Source organism: Stegodyphus dumicola, chromosome 10 (genome assembly GCF_044657685.1).
Source record: "Stegodyphus dumicola isolate Sdum_Otavi_A_Nest chromosome 10, ASM4465768v1".
NCBI lineage: Eukaryota > Metazoa > Arthropoda > Arachnida > Araneae > Eresidae > Stegodyphus > Stegodyphus dumicola.
In genome coordinates, this window is record NC_140777.1 from 177,292,578 (window position 1) to 177,310,514 (window position 17,937).

At 31.9% G+C, this 17,937-nt stretch overlaps 1 protein-coding gene and 1 long non-coding RNA gene across 2 annotated transcripts in view; one reads left to right on the top strand and one right to left on the bottom strand.

Moving 5' to 3' along the window:
* The window catches only part of LOC146995211 (uncharacterized), a 361,401-nt gene that overhangs the window by 258,745 nt on the left and 84,719 nt on the right, over positions 1-17,937 (bottom strand). The gene's annotated exons all lie outside the window — the stretch shown is intronic.
* Positions 4,787-17,898, top strand: LOC118183011 (uncharacterized). The gene is made up of 4 exons (XM_035352406.2): positions 4,787-4,940; positions 10,288-10,633; positions 15,004-15,448; positions 17,725-17,898. Exons 1-3 carry the CDS (start codon positions 4,926-4,928, stop codon positions 15,432-15,434), a joined length of 792 nt encoding a protein of 263 aa, XP_035208297.2. The 5' UTR covers positions 4,787-4,925; the 3' UTR covers positions 15,435-15,448; positions 17,725-17,898.

The window sequence follows — 17,937 nt, forward strand, 5'->3', positions numbered from 1 at the left end:
TGAATGCAGATAGAAGTATGATCCTTGAATATTGAGCAACCAATAATAAGCAGTGCTAAATAAGTTTATGTTACCGCAAAAATTATTATTTTTAAATCGCAGAATTTATTTTTCAGCCTGCTAGAAGAGATAATTAGAAGTATTGTAAACATTTTTCACATTTTACGCATAGTGATGGATTGTTAATAACTTTTCTACTCAAAATTTTACTCAGATAGGATTTCTTTTCTATTACAATGCGAAAAATGCACAATTTACCAACATATAAGAATAAATAAGAACAATAACATAATTCAATCATTTTTAAAGCAGAAAATGCACACTTTACTAACATATAAGAATAAAAAAAACTAAGCTCACAGGTAATAAAGTGAGTATATATTTGAAGTTAAGTAGTAAAAATATATATTTACTTTTGGTTCGGTCGATTGCCACCAAAAAAGGGAGATGCACAACTACATCCTGTAGCTGTGCTATATACAAAATTTCAACGTTCTACGAATAATCATTTCTCAGTTATGCGATATATACGCATACGTACGTATGTACGTAGAGACAGCCAGAAAGTATTACTTCTGAATCCATTGTATATCCATTTTATAGTCCGTTTTGGAAAAAAAATAGTTTTTAATTCTATTCGTACGTACAGATATAACGCAAAAAAATCGTTAAAACAGATTCGTGAGCGGAAAAAATGGATATTTTCCTTGAAATATGATACTCGAAATTTTTCGCGGTTACAATACTTCCTTCACTTCGTACTACGCAAAAATTTTTATTAGTTCAAACATTGCTTTCCTTTTAAAAACCATTTCACTGGATTTTAAATGCTATAAATATCTACTTGTGGCTTTTAGAGTAATATGTTAAAACCGAGAGATTCCAAAAGGAAGAGATTAGCTTTTAACTCTTAAAATGTCTAAATTTGAATATACGATTTCGACTGACATGAAGTTTGAAATATCACTGACATGTACTTTATTTTTTCTATTTTTAACATCTTGTTATCAGTTATACTGTTATACTACAATAAGCTAACAACGTTGTTACGAATTTTGTACATAGATAGAGGATTTTAGTGCAGTTATGCGTGAAATTAATGTAGTTTTTCTGTGTAATATAACGCGAAAAATCTAAAGCTATGCCGGAAAAGTAAGAATACAACGCACGTGCATTTAACATTGAGTAAATGGGTTGTTGCGAGTTGTTAGTTCAGCGCGAAATGAGATATCTCGGTAATTTGGCGAGATATCGTCAAGCTGACAACGGCATTTGGTGACATTTTGGTCCGGTCCCTGTATCACCGTAATGTGCGTTGAAACTGAATGACTGTAATTGACCACTATGTTAGCTGTAACCTTAATTCGACCCTCGTATTGTCTTCCAGCAATTTCGAGCAGAAAGTACTAGAAATATCTCGGTGGCCGGGTGAAAACTATATAAGACCGGAGAGAGCGAGAGCATCTACTGTTAGTTAGGTTTAGTTACTGTTGCTGCGAGTTGTTAGTTCAGTTTATTCAGCGCGAAATGAGATACCTCCGGATTAGCTTCTCTAAATGCGCTTTACATTGAGTTGTATTTAACGTTCTTAGTAGTTTGAAATGTAGCTACTAATTGTACGCTGTGATACTCTGAAAACCTGTACGAGTATTTCTGTGGAAAATTCCAGAATTTGAAGTATTTCATTTCATAAAAAATTAATTTTATTAAACTGCTATGGAACTTGTGGGCATTCATTTTATTAGGAACTGGTAAGCACGTAACAATATATTTATTAGCAAATGTTGTCATTTCTATAGCAAATGTTGTCATTCCAGGAAACAAAAACTCTTTCACTTATCATGTGGCTTTATGGCCTGGCAAATTGGCCAGTCGGACAGGTATTGCCATTCGATTTTCATTTAAGGTATTTAAGTTTTCTTTCAAACTGAAGCAGTATAATGCTTAAATAGCCGAGACAAGGAAAGAAATAAGTATACACTTTTAAACATTTATATCTTAATTTTCATTTTTAAACATATCTCTAATTCATATAATATACAACTAAATCTCAATTAAATTATACCCTATATTTTAATTGAAATTTTTTTATGAAAATTATTTGCATCATTATATGAGCGATAATTTTATAAATAATATTTGCATCATTCTTGTAAGAAATGAAATATATTTCTAATTTCGTTTTGAGTTAAAATGCTTTATTTTCATTGTCATTTCACTTTAAAGGGATCATAAAAAGATAATCAATAAAAAGGCAAATAAATTTTGTTAGTTTTTACTTCAGCATATATTTGCGTAAAATATCAAGAATTTTTAGAGACTATTAGTTAATGATTTTATTTTATCGCTGATTTCTTGAAAGTTATAAAAATGCACAAAATGGCTAAAATATGCACAACTACATGTATTTATTAGAAATATTACGGATCGCAACCACAGTCGTCAAAGATTGCAATAGTGAAAAAAAATAATAAGATTGGTACAGGAAAACTCATTTAAACTCTATAGGGTTTCACTTGATCAGAAATTCTTAACCCGATCCGGCATGAAGCGAATTTTCACTATGTTTAAATTAACTATAAGCCATAAAAAGGTTTTTAAATTATTTTTATTGAACAGAAATTACAACATAAGTGCATATTCTTGTGATAACAAAAATCAGCCACGACTTGTACTGATACAACTAAAGTCAAATTTCAGTTTAAAACGAAGTCAAAGAATACACAATTAAATTTTAATTCAAGCTGGCTCAGAAATTCTAACCTGCTTATCAAATTCAAATGTCGGCAGCGAAAACGCGGAGCAGAATAATTACAACTAATCCGAGCTGGCACTTAACGTGCTAGTGAAAGGCAGAAACACTCTCGGTTTCACAATCCCAAAACCTCATTTTAAATACTATTTAATTAATTTATGTTCTGGCGAGGAAACGGAAAGAAGAAGTTATAGTAAAGACTGAAATTAAAAACAACTGGTTAATTTAAATAATAATTTTAAAATCCAAATGACATTGCTTAACAAACTTTTTTCCTAATCCGGCATGATAGTTTTCAGTCTCCCAATTCTCGCATCGATTCAAATTTTAAAAATTATTTTATAATAAAATATATGAGAATATTGAAAGATTTTAAAATTTTAATTAAAAATTATTTTGTGAAAATTTTTCATGAAATTTTAACTAACCTTTTTCTCTCAATTTTATGAAAAATTAATAGGATATTATTCAATTCACTAGTCGTTTAAATACTTAGCTTAAATGAACAAAAATAATATGAATGCTTTTAGATTTATGTTAGGGGATTATATTATATATATTTCAGATTATTCAGAGGGGCGTTTTCTAACGTTTTATGTGTTACCCTTATTTATTAAATATGTTCTTCGCACCTAACCATAAAATTCAATTCAGCAGCAATGTCACAAAATATTTAAAAAGAGAATCTTTAGAATTTCCGATACACAGTCTCACGTGCTGAAAATATTTCTCTCTCTCTCTCTCTCTTTTTTTTTTTTTTTTTTTTTTTTTTTTCTTCTGTACAACGTTGCCATGGTTCGCTTTGAAATCCTCGAGTTTGTTAATCAAAAATTAGTTAAAGTTTTACAAAATATGAAACCGATAATAAAAGAAATTCCAAATTTCAAATTTGGGCTTCCAGATGACCATACTCGGTAGAAGATTACGTTATTCAAATTTGGATGGCTCTAGGTACCGCTGTTTTATCCCAATGCGAGAAACATACATACATTTATGGAGACTCTTCATTATTTAATTTCTTCAAATACAAGACAGGGCGATAATATTCGGTGGCAACAATTTGCAAAGTGAAGCAACGTTTTATAGTAGTGATTTCACGAGATATAAAGCCTAATTAATATCATTTTAAATCCTATTTTTTTTTTTATTTTGTTTGAAAGATTTCATTTCAAAAATATTTTTTTGTTTTCGATTTCCTGTTTTATTCTGTATTTAAATATACAATATCCTTGAACGCAAGCAAGAAAAAAAATTGCATAAATGTCTATTTCGGTTTTTAACTTGTGAAATATATTTTGCAAAGAGAGGAAACTACAATGGCTACAATGACATAATTTGCCACTATAGAAAAAAGGCCCACCGCCTCTTAAATCACCACAAAACTTCTCCATTCAGACACTTCCTTGTCGTGAGTAGGTGACACGAAGTTCAGATTCCGCCATTTCGCATTTACGCTATATTAAAATCGTCATTTCAATAGTCATCAGCTGCATTTTAGCCTCTTTTGCCACATTACGCATTTCCTTGTCTCTTTCAGTTAAAATTTATTTGCAAAACACTTTCCAGCAACCTCCATTAGCAAGAGTCACCTTGTCCAAGGGGGGGGGGGGGAACGATGAATGAAGTTAAGTGTCAAAGATAGGTTACGCGAAATAAATCACTTCACAGGACAACGAATGAGAAAACCTCCTTCATTAACATTTTTCGACAAACGTCTTGAAGTTCTTACCTTTCCCATCACGCATAATCAAAAGCGAGCACTTCAAAAAAATCCTTTCTGTGACGCGCACCTGGTTTGGTTGATGAATGAGCTTCCTCTCTTGTCTCTTTCTACCAGAAGGGGGTTTTGTCCGCAGGGGCGCTGCCCAAATGATCTAGATCTTCTATCTCATCACTACTAGGAAATGTAGGTCTAGAGTGTCTTTTCTTTCTTTTTTTTTTTTTTTTTTTTCGTCCACTACTCCTTTTGGGACTGAAATCTCTTGCTTTTCCTTTCCCCCCTACTCTTCAACTTGTAGAACTTCCTCTTGAAATTTCATCACTGACCTATATGCGATCGGGATGGTATATAAATGCCTCGACGATATGGCTCATTCAACCAGAACCGACTTAGCTAATCTCAGCAATAGTTCTAAGATTCTTCCAGCAGTTCAGGATTTTTAACTTCATTATGGGATTATCACAAGTAAGTATAAGCATTGACTTTCTCTATTTTATGTGTTATCATTAGGAGGTCTATCTGTCTAAGGATTTGTTAATTTTATCAACTAATCAAAGGATCTCATCTAAGGATATGTTAATTTTATCAATAATTTCATTTTGTATCCTTATAATTATCACCTTAGAGAAGAAATAGTTTCTTTCTTTTAATAATAATTAAGCAAATCTAAATTCGAATTTGAAATTTTTGCTGCAATCCTACGGAAATCATGAATTTTGCGGCAGACAGAATGTTCTGCCAACTTTCTAATATTACATCTTAATTTAGGTCTTTTCTCAAAAAATTAATAGCATTTGTGCCTTATAAAAGGAAGAGTTATTCTAATGATATATCCAATAATATGTGCATTAAAATTGAATGTAAATATTCATTTTGAAGAATTAGAAAAAAAATTAATCCTTGGAAAAAAAGTTTCGAGTACTATTCGCATGATTCAAAAACTTAAATTAAACTAAAATTAATTTATAAACTCTATTTTAAAATTAAATTAATTAATAAACTAAAATTACCCATTCTTCGGATTTTTTGCTCCTGATGAAGAGGAACCTGTACCTGTGTGCCCTCGAAACTGGAGATCTTGACTAAATCTACACCAAACGCAAGGTTGTTGCTTTAGTAATTTTATTTTTGGGTTTTTCTCTTTTGAAAAAAAGTTGCTTGTTTCGGAAATTAATGGTTCAGAAATTATTATCGAAATTAGCATTTTATATAATTCTTAAATGTAATTAAAGATTAAAAAATTAAAACTACCCTGTTAGAAATCGTTCCTTCCTAGGTATAGCCATAAATATGAATTTTAATATTAATTTTTTTCTTCCCTTTTTACATAATAATAATTTCATTATTTTTCCTATAGCTCATTCTTTTTTAAGAATAAATAAAATTATATAAACTTTTTGAAAGAAACTAAAATTGCATACCATAGTACAGTGCTAAAAAATTACCAATTATGCATTTTTTTTTATTTTTAAGCACTGTTTTGAAAAAAAATTTCATGAAAATTATACGTTTTATAATCCAGTTACCTTCCTCGAAATCAATCCATATTTGCTTTCTGACATTCTTCATTCCAGTACTAGCTGGACTCTCGATTCGAGTCTGCTTTAGAATAAAGAAAAACGAATGTTAGGTGGGGTTAGAAACATCTTTTTTTAATTACTGTAAATGATCATGAAGATCATCAGTTTTATTTATTGTAAATTTTGTAGGTTTAATGCATTATAAGTTATATCAGTTAGATCTACAATTAAAAATGAAATAAAGATATAAATTATTAAGAAGTACGGTTGCAGTTCCCAATTCATTTAGTTTATTAAACAGCTTTACTTGTAATATGAAAGATAAATGAAAGATCTAATGACATTTTAAATGGCAACACTCTGAGAATTGCATATTTGCCTAGCCATTTGAGTAATAATAAAATAGGTTACACATATTGGGAAATTTTCCAATTTCAGTGCAGATTTGCTGGAATTTCTGAAATTTTTAAGTATTTACTGTATCATTTTTACGATATCAAAATTACGTTCTTACAAATTTTTCTCTGTGCTCACTATCGGGCAGTTTAACTGTTAACTAAGGATGTTGAGTTGTGAGCAACTTAAATTACAACTCAGTGGCAGGCTTTCCTCATGTCTAACGTGAATACGAGCTAGTTTTCTTCAAAAAATCCTCCACGAAAGCATCCGTTGCTTAGGAAGATAACCATCGAAATTGCTTTGCCTTAGTACTTTACCCTAACCTAACTTCATTTTAGAGTAATTTAGATATTATTCTTCTCAACTGCGATCACATATTAGAAAGCTATTAAAGATAAAAGAAACGCACTTATTTCTACAGTTATGTGCATTGCGCAGTAAAAAAATGGGGCTATTCTATATCTCCCGTTCTATGGGCTGATTGATGAAATTTAAATTGCCTTTTTCATATCTCGAGAGCGTGACTTAGTGCCAAAAAATGTATTACATTTATATATAGCATTGTTGTAACATAAGTATTTTGACACAACATCGGACATTTTTCTGAAATGACATGCCAATATTTTTCCATATTTCGATTCTACAGCTCAAATGATGCCACACTGCCATGTTTTGTAAAAATCGCGCGAGCAGTTTTAAAAAATTAACTCACAAAATTTTAGCTCCTCAATGTTAATTGAATTTGATATATATTTATTAATAACTCTTTTTTATTACACTTACGTGATTCCTTCTTCCAAAGCCCACCAGCGGCCGAGCGGTAAAGACGCTAAACACTGGTAGTTCGAGTCCGAGGTTCGAATCCCGCGAACGGGCGGGCTGTATGGCGTTTTCGGGGTTTTTCCCGTGTGTAACGTGTATACGAGCCAGTTTTCCTTAGAAAGTCCTCTACGAAGGCATCCCTCCCTTTAGGCAGATAGCCCACGTGTGCTTTGCCATAATTGAATAATCCTAATCCTTCTTCCAAAATTCGAAATTTAGGTTCATTCCAAATAAAATTAGCCCATTTTTATTATTTATTTTTAAATAATTTTTATTAATTTTTCGAAAAAAAATGAATTATTACCTATAAAATTTTTACCATCATCTTAAAGCAGATGTATTTCTAAGCATACCTGCAAAAAATTAGAGTTTTGTATTCAGAGTTTTCTAGGATATACGGGAATTTATATATTGATTTGTTTTAAAATTTGGCATATTTGTTATAAGCGATAATAACGCCAAATGTGTTTTACGTACTTTGTTAAAATTATTTTAAATAATGAGCGATGACCTTATTTTTCCCCGCTCGTTTACAATAAAAAAAAGGAAAGGAAAATGGGTTGCTATAAATTAAGATGTTCGCCGAGTGAATTATACTTGGCGCAAACTGGAACAAGTACGCCAAAATAATTTTTTGAATTTCTTCGTAAATGTCGCACCAAGTTATACAAAATTTAATGTCTAAGCATAATTTGAGTCGTAGAATCGAAATATGGAAAAATATTGGCATGTCATTTCAAAAAGAGTCGGAGTTTGTGCCAAAATCCCTATGTTAGAACAATGGCTATATATAAATCTAATATATATCCTACGTCGCGCTTTCGAGACATGAAAAATGCACTTTGAATTTCGTGAATCGGCTCAATAGAACGGGAGATATAGAACTGTACTTTTTTTTTTTTTTTTTTTTTTTTTTTTTCCAGTGTACTTATGAAAAGGTTTTAACAGTAAAAGTGTTTATAGTACTAATTACTCATTTGTATTATCTAAAAGTTCATATAAATTTTAACTCTGTATAGAATTTATGTCAAACTTTGACAAAAATCTTTCACGTCATATTTTTTTTAAACGAAAGCAAATGCTATTTCCTGGGCTTCAGCTGAAATTAAAGATGTAATAACATATCTTCACTTTGCAGTTTTTTACCTTGTGACGAAACTCCGCAGTTAAACTTGACCACGAAACTCAAAGGCAGCTGAACTTTATTTAAAACCTGTTGCATGATTTATTTTGAGATGATTGCGTGCGTTTGATGCTCTTTGGAGCAGCGAACGCTGCGCCCTCTCTTGATCGTTATCAAGAACATTCGTTTTGACTACCCGATCGAAAGTAGGACGTCTAAAATGATAGGAAAAGAAGGAGAGATAGCATTTTGAGATTAGCGAAACATAAAAACGCTAGTAGGTTTATGAACAATTAATTGTAACGAACGAAATTATTTTTGACTGAAATCTTTTTTGTTAGTTGCAAATATACTTGTTGCTCATTTTTTAATCCCAACAAATCTATTTTCACCATTTCCACCGTAAAAACCTGTTCTAGCAACCACTTTCTTAAGAACAGAATTTATGTAAATGGCTAGAATTTCTAACGTCGTATGAAAGTAGCCATAATTATTTAACGGTAATGAATATCTCGTTCTTGAATATGAACATTTCGCCAGAAAGCCAAAGCAGTTGGTACTGGGCGTTGTCATCTCAAAAAGGTTTCAGTTTGTGTATATATCATTTATGCAGTGGAAACTTTTCATTTTTGCTAGAATGGCATTTTTATTTTTAAGTTCCATTTCCGTAAAATACGAAGTTCCATATCGAGGATTTATGTAGTATGTACTCATGTAGTACTCATGATTTATGCACTCATGTAGTAAAAAGTCTGATGTGTACGCCCCGTGACTTTCTATTAAATTGCACACATTTTTTGCTGCAATTCATTTAAACTCGAATTCCATTACAAATATATTTTTCATTCAATCAATTTTATTTGTGCCTAACTTCGCGGCAAGGCACAAATACTTAAACACTCAAAACACCTTCGTTAAAAATTCTAAAACGTAGAAAAAAACTAAAATACCAAATACAGTTGAAATCAGTTAAACAATATTTGGACAGTTAAAATTAGAGTTTGAACGCAAAAATAAGCAATTCGGCCTATGGGCACGAATACAAAATTCCCGGTGCACATAAAGGAAAGTTAGTCTTTGGTCCTACCGTGGAAGAAGACATTAAAATTGGTGCACCCACTGACTTAATTCACTATTCCACTAAGAGATTCAAATACAAAGAAATGGCTCTCGTTAGGCCTGACGTAACTTTTATATTGTTGATAATCTACAGGCAGATTAACGAAAGGCATATTGCTGAAGCATAAAAACAAAAATCACTTTTAAAGCAAAAAATGTCTATTTTATCGACATATAAGAATAAAAAATTTTATAAAATATAAGAATAAAAAATAGAGCTCACCGAGGCGACTAAGAGGGTGGGTATATATAAGTTTGGTGCGGCAAGTTGACACAAAAAAGGGAGGTGCACAACTCGATGTTACAGCAGTCCCATATACAAAATTGCAATGTTCTACGGCTAATCGACTTTGAGTTATGCGAGATACATACATAACATACGTACGTGCAAACGTCACGTTCCTTTCTGAATCCATTTTAAATCCATTTTATAATTTGTTTTCGGGGAGGGGGGAAGTCTATTCTGTCCGAGACGTCACGAAAAAAAAATCGTCTAAATAAATTTGAGATCGGTCAAAATGAATATCTTCATTGAAAATATAATACTCGAAATTTTTCGCGATTACAATACTTCCTTTACTTCGTACAAGGATGTAGAAATGGCTAGTAATTTAAAACTGAAAAAGAAGAATTAATTTAAATAATGTTTCAACTTCTCATTTTAAATTGAATTTTTGAATATAATTTTAGCCTTTAGTTCATTTCCAATCAGTCTCTAATTCCACTTGAAATGTCTCTTCTTTTTGCTGATTAACGAACTTTCAAATTAACAGTTACGTCAAGAAATAACAGTTTATTTTATGCATATTAAAATTTTGTCATTAATTAGGTATTCGTTCTTCTGACTCTTTGCCTGTCTACTTGCTTGGCAACATATGGACCACACCTCAAAAATAACAACGGCCTACCCCAAAACGTTCATCTAGATTCTCCCAGAATCCATTTGGATAACCCGAAGATACACTTGAACTCAGCAAAGTTTCTGTTGGATGGACCTAAGATCCTTGATGGCGGCCATGGTGGTCACGTCCATGGTTCACTGTTAGACGAAGAACCCATCATACTGGACAGCGACAAGCCTCTATATATCAGAAAATCTCTTCATGGCATTCACTCGGCTGGACCAGTTTTGTTGGGTGGTGGTGGATACGGAGGAAAAGCCTTGGATCTTGGAGGTAAGAAAATCTTTAAAGTTTTGTCCTAACGTTCACGGATGGATTGAAAACATAGAAATATGAGATCACTTTGTGTCATACCTTATTTACAAATTATAAAAACTAACAAAATATTTGTGGCGAACTTACGCACTCTAGTTTCGCTTCGAGAACAATTGTTGATAATATTACAGAGTCTCGCCTTGTTGAGAAGCATACACTAGGCCGAGACTCTGTAAGACTAAAGCGAGTTATCGCTGTGTCTTGTAAGAAAGCAGAGAAGCTAAGAAGGGTGTTAAAAAAACCCTTTGATAAGAACTCAAATAGTTAACCGAAGGCACTCCTGGTGCTTACAAAACCAGTCAGCTTAAACTCAAAAGATAGCATTTCAAATTAACCTAAGCTAAGTCAGAAGTTAGCCAAAGGCTAGCAGATAATATTAACCAGCAAGTTAGTTCAAACCTATACTGGCGTCACAAGCATTTTTGGCAAGAATTTTTTAAACGACGCCGAAGACAGACTGCTATTGGAGAATTACAACTAGTAACGTGTCCTTCAGAAGCACTCTCTTTCTACCTCATTTGAGTACGCACGAACTAAAATTTGCATTCGGGCAGAAAAACGTAAAGGGAGAATGATAGCAAAGATGAAACTTAACACAAAATAATTGGTTAGCTAAAATAAATAAATATCTTATGACATCTTAAGATATAGAAAGCTTTAATACATATCCGATGCCATATAATGCAACTAAATAATACAAAAAAAAAAATCTGAAATGTTTCAGATTTTAAATTACGTCCAAATTAAATTACGTTTTTTTAACGTTTTGTGCGTTATCTTTATTTGTTAAACATCATGTTCTTCGTACTTAAACCATAAAATTCAATTCAACAGGAATATCGCAAAATAGTTTTAAAATGAGCATATCTTTAGAATTTCCGATACAAAAACTCACGCGCCGGAGATAAAAATGTTTTTTCTGCACAACGTTGCCATTGCTCGCTTTGAAATCCTTGAGTTTGTTAATCAAAAATTCGTCAAAGTTTTAAAAAATAGGAAATCGATCATAAAACAAATTTCAAATTTCAAATTTGGTCTTCCACATGCTCATATTCGTTGGAGGATTACGTTATTCAAAATTCGATGACTCTATGTACCGTTGTTTTATCACAATACGAGAAATATACATACATTTATGCAGATTTTTCGTTATTTAATTTCTTCAAATATAATGCAGGACTCTAACATTTTGTGGCAACAGTTTGAAAAGTGAACCGACATTTATGAGTCCGACGCAAAATGCCAAAACGAAACTAATAGTCCTTCGGGATTCAAATCCCTTTGGACTAATAATTCAAAAACTTCAGAATAAATTCATAAAGGAAGAAGATCTCTGTGTTTCAGGGACGATTTATAATTCTATGCTGAGACGGTAAGCATAAAAACAAACAAAAAAACTGTAATTATTAAATATGAAAATAAAATATTCCAACTTATTTTAATATATTAAACATTCAGAAGATAAATTGTCATGACTTTATGTGTGTACTATTATAGCAACTCTACTGTGTACTTATTATAGCAACTGTGTACTTATTATAGCAACTATGTACTTATTATATTATACTCAACTGTGTACTTATTATAGCAACTCTTTTTAAAAAATATGATGTACTGCGATTTGTTCTCATAAGAACTAGTACATTGTCCTAATACAGTAATAATAATTGTACTAATGCAGTACTAATGTACTTATACAGTTCTAAAATGATGAACTAATACACTAATTTAATATGAAAGATAATAAGAATATTATTCCATTTCATTTGAATCATCAGAAACGTAGAATTAACAATTTATTGGTTTTCGTAAAGAAGAAAAGAAAAGATAAAGATGGGAAGAAAGAAAGAAAATGAAAGAAAACTTTTCTTTCTTCACCAATAGTTTTTGACACTGCTTTTAATCAGAAATAGACTTTTCGATATGCATACACAAAAACTTTTATGCATCTTCCGATCTTCGTGCAGAACAATGATATTTGAGCTTCGTACAGAATTCTTTTAATTTTTAAGACCATTTGACTTCAAAGTGAACAAGTTGGCAACTGTAAACTTGAAGGACATTAAAAAAAGTTAGCCTTTTTTTAAAAAACAATTCACTTTAAAAGGTCAAGTTTAGAAAGTTCTAAGTTGTTAACTTAAAGCTTTAGTAAGAATTCATTACGTCAATCGTTTAGTTTATCTTATTTTGTATTAAATTCTGTATTAATTCACTTTATTTATATAATAACAACGAAACGCTTTTCGTTTAGTTAAAGCAAAGCTGTTTGAAAGTGTTCTATTTGGATTAATTTCTCATTGCTTTTAAAGTCATTTTAACTCTTTTGATGATCCAAACGATTCTCTTTAAATAACAAACATCTGATAGCTGTAAGTAAACACATCTGTATTGGTTTACCAAATGGGGCAATTAATTATGATTCCAGTAGTAATAGTAGTAGTAGCAGTAGTAATAAATAACTGTATTGATTTTAACAGAACTAGAACACGACAAGAAAACGTACTAATTGTAACTTCAAGAATATTAATATGAACTTTAAAGTATATATATCTTTATGAACATTAATATTAACTAGCAGGTATCACAATCTAAAGAATTATTTTTTCTTGTACTGAAAATATGATGCTACGCTACTTCAAAGAGAAATCTCCTTCGAAAGTTTAAAAACTCATTTCATTATTGCAAGTGATTAATATAGAAAGATTAAAGTTCTTCGTATAGATATTTTTTCCTCGCAGTGAGTGTTCCGATAAGACAAATAAATAAGGCAAATGGTTTCTGGGTTAGTTGGGCAAAGCCTGTTATTTGGCCTTTACCCCTCGGCTAACAGAGTTAACCTTGACCGTGAAACTGTTCTTTGAACCACAATGAAATATTTCATCGTTGTATAGAAGGAAGAAATGCTGAAATTTTCACACGGTATTCGAAAAGCTTAAGTCTTATCTGTCCGAAAGTTTTTTCCATATAGGTGAATGATATAATGCTTGAAAATGTCCTTCGTGTGGTTTTAAAAACCTTGCTAATTTTCATGATCGCTGTTTTATTGAAAGGATAGCAGTTTTACCGCAGAATGGGGGGAGGAAGCAAAATTCGCCAGACAGAGGGACTTGAGAAAATCCGTGGCATAAGCAATTTCGCGATCGGAAATTTACATTAAAATAATGGCGAAAGGATGTGTGCTACAAAATAAGCAATAACACAAATAACTGATACATAACTAAATAAAAATTATTTACCTATTTTTTGTCGCAATGTATATTTTTAACTTATTTCGTTTATCTGATATGAATATCAAATCCAAGCCACAAATTTTTTCGTTACCAAAACAAGAGTTGTGCATCTCGTTAGATCAGAATCCCCTTGAGATCGGATCTATCTGAGGACTGTTTATCCCAGATCCCTTACCACCGATCTCTCGAGAGGACTTTCGGTCCTGCAGTATTTTAAGCGCCCTCTTGTCGCAAGACACTATACCCATGGACTTTTTTAAAAACCTTTTTATAATATCACTTATCAGTTATGAATTTTTGTAACTTTTTAAAATTTATCTTTTGAAGAACAGAGAAAATATTTTTGAAAAATTTCATGAGCACGTAATTATAAAATTTCCAAATCGTAGCAATCAGGCTAATAGCATTTTCTGAATCCTAAAGCTTGGAAAAAAAGGGCTTCAGGATGAGAAAGTGTACGTATTTCATAAACATATTTGTGAAATTATCGCTCTGCAAGAAGTAAAATTCTAAAAAAAAATCGATCATTGGCAAGTCTAATTTGTCTGTTTATTTATTTAATAGAACGTTAAAACAATTTGTAAACTTTTTAACAGTTTGGTGAAATTAAACTGTGCACCCGCACTTAAATAGATGGTCAATGCTTCACCCAGTTTTCTAAATCTAAACTTTAAACCTAATCATGATTCACAGATTTATTTCTCAAATGCTGACATCTGAACCTTTTATTTTCTAGAGACCTGTTATTGATTATGTAAAGTTACAACAGTTTAATCTGAATCCAATATCACTGAGTATTATTCAAAAACATTTTAATCACCTCTTAGAGCAGAAACTGGTCTTAGAAATTTCCGAAATAACAGAGCAGTTTTCATCTTTATACGATCTGAGATCTTAAAATGAATCATGGAAACATAATAAATAAAATATTATAAACATGCGCAAGAAAAGCTACTTCAATTTTGTTTCCTTTAGAATACTTCGAATAAGGTAAAAATAGTAAAATACGCACCATTTACTAAATTTTACGGTTTCAAAATATTGACTTTTAATTTGTAAGCTGGCAGAATGAAAAATTTGAATTCCTTTTTTTTTTAGGACATGCTCATAGCGTAGGAGTTATTGGACATGCACCATTGTTAGGACATGCTTCAGTAGTGAAAGAAGCACCTGTAGTTCATGATCAGCCAATCCTAATCCGAAGACCTGTTTTAGTCTCAAGAGAACTCACAACCACTCAAGATCATTTGGAGAAACTGCATTTTGCTAATGTTGGACTCAGCCACGGATATTTGGGGGCCCACGCTGGTTTGGTATCAGCCATTCCTTTATCTAAAGGTTTGCATGAGAAGACCGTCATCTACCACCAAGCAGCACCTTTTCACGCTTACGGACATGGCTTAGTTGGAGTACCAGCTTACTCAGCACCTTTGGTTTTGAGCCAACCGAATATCCTCTATGGTGGTCACGGACATATCAGTTTTTCATCAGGAAACCAAGCACAAGGTGGAGGTCATGGCAAATACTAAGACATCTAGGAGCAGTAAGTATAACGTAATAACTTTGTTGTATGCACTGTGATGAATTTCAAGATACTGCTTCTCATAGGTTAATATGGAAATATTTTTAATACACTTCGTCAAATAGCGCTGAACATTAAAATAATAAAAAATCTATAAAATATTGAAAACATTACCACTTGGAAATTACCATGTTGGAGAAGGAATTTTCTAAATTTTCTACCTATGTAAGACATATTAGGATTTTCAATTCTATTTAGTCAAAGTTTTCCCATTTGTCCACTGGAGAGGGAAAACCAGCTGCTGCTGTCCTTGCAGACCATCCATCTTGCACTTTTTGGTTTCTTTGGTAGGCCCACATTTCAAGACTCTAGATAGAGTTATCTTCTACCTTTCTTCAGAATGATCTAGGAGTTTTAGATGGCGTTGCTAGTAAATAGGAATGTTGTTTTCAAGTTGATCGGGATGTCACTCTTTGACTGTGGCCTGGATACTTTTCTAGAAGGTTCTTGATGACTGCAATAGTTTTAGATTCTTTGTATTCTCTTTTTCGTCACCAGGAGTAAGTTTCTGATATTCACAACACGACAAGGAGCTTACTCACATTTAAACACTGGACTTCACATGCTCCTGCTCCCATTTCTTTAGAATAATCCTGAATATGACATCGTCTTTGGACAGATCTGCAATTATGTTCACCTCAGGTTGGTTGAGATGCCACTATAGGACTGTGACCTGAACTCTTCTTCAGATGGTTCATGATGCTTGCAGTGGGCAAAGACTCTTTGTTTTCTCCCTTTTCTCACCAAAGGAATCTTTCTTATTTTCACCGAAAGGAGCTTACTCACATTCGAACACTACACCTTCCATACTTCCATTCAGATTAAATATTACGATTCTTCAGTATCAACTTAATATTAGGAAATATATTTTCTTGCCCGCATCTCTGTTCATTGTCCTTTCTTGTGTATTTTCTGCATTTGCGCCCCACCTAAGTGAAAAGTAAAACAAATCGTCCTTTAACGTATCGTTAATGTGTGAACATACTCACTTGCGGCTCGTTATACACTTGCGGCTCATTGTTGCTCGTTAAAAAAGAATTCTTAATGCACAACATAATGGTAACAGATTTTTAATGTAAAATATTAGAAAATAGTACATAATTTCCATATTTCTTGCTTATTTCCAGCCATATGAAATATATTTTGAGAAAATTCACATTTATTTCGGTGCTGAAAAATTATCAGAACCCTCTCATCCGCAGTACGAAATAATTTTTATAACATCTGCTTTCCTTACTTTTGAGAAACTTTATAAGCAAAAGTGCATTCCTATACTCAATATTTAAAGAAGTAAATTCCTTTACAGATCATCATGTATAACACAGCATTAAGAACAATCTTGAAATATCATTGTTTCATAAATAGAGGCATACAGTTATTTGGGTCTTTCTGAAAAATAGTATTCATTATTTATGTAAATATTGTACTTTCGTGATTTCTAGAATTTCGGCTCACGTTATGCACTCTCACGTTATGCAATGCATGCAAAATTTTAAATTTCTAATCACTAAATCTAACTGGAAAAAAAACTGAAAGGTTTCAGATTTAAAATTATGTCCAAAAGGCGTTTTTTTTTAACGTTTTGTGTGTTACCTTTATTTATTAAATATCATGTTCAGCCTACTCAAACCATAAAATTCAGTTCAACAACAATATTGCAAAATAATTTTAAAATGAGACTGTCTTTAGAATTTCCGATACAGTCTCGCGCGCTGGAGATATTTTTTTTTTCTTACAGTGTTGCCATTGCTCGCTTTGAAATCGTTTAGTTTTTTTAATCAAATATTCGTTGAAGTGTTTCAAAATATGAAATCGTTAATGAAAATAATTTCAAATTCAAATTAGGGCTTCCACATGCCCATATTCTATGGAAGATTACGTTACTCAAATTCGGATGGCTCTAGGTATCGTTGTTTTATCACAATGCAGAAAACATACATACATTCATGCAGATTCTTCATTATTTAATTTCTTTAACTATAATACAGAGCGATAATATTGGATGTCAACAATTTGAAAAGAGATTCGCCGTTTATAGTTTTCAACGCAAAATGCCAAAATGAAATTCTTTCAGGGCAAATTGTCCCTTTGGACTAAAACGAAAAGTGTACTAAAGGTTTTAGAGTAACAAAAGAACTGTTATTCTTTTCCAGTTTTACTGCAATGTAAATCTCATAAGCGAAATAATGACAATTTATGTTGGGTTATGTTTAATACCAAACTTTTTTTACTTTCAGGAATTCCAGATAATGATGCTTTACCTGTAAAATAAAACCTGGGAAATAATTGGTTAATTATAACCGATGCTGGTCAAACGAGCTTATTTGTATATAAACATAACCACTTCTTCACTGAATTGTAAATATATTTCCTGTCACGGGCATTACGGAAATAAAGTATATTAATCTATATTTTGGTCTTTTGTATTTATCTGAATGAATAACACATTT

Bases quoted from the DNA above. Each gene is read 5' to 3' on its own strand.
- LOC118183011 (XM_035352406.2), top strand. The intron at 10,634-15,003 runs GTAAGAAAATCT...TTTTTTTTTTAG, and splicing joins AAAAGCCTTGGATCTTGGAG to GACATGCTCATAGCGTAGGA.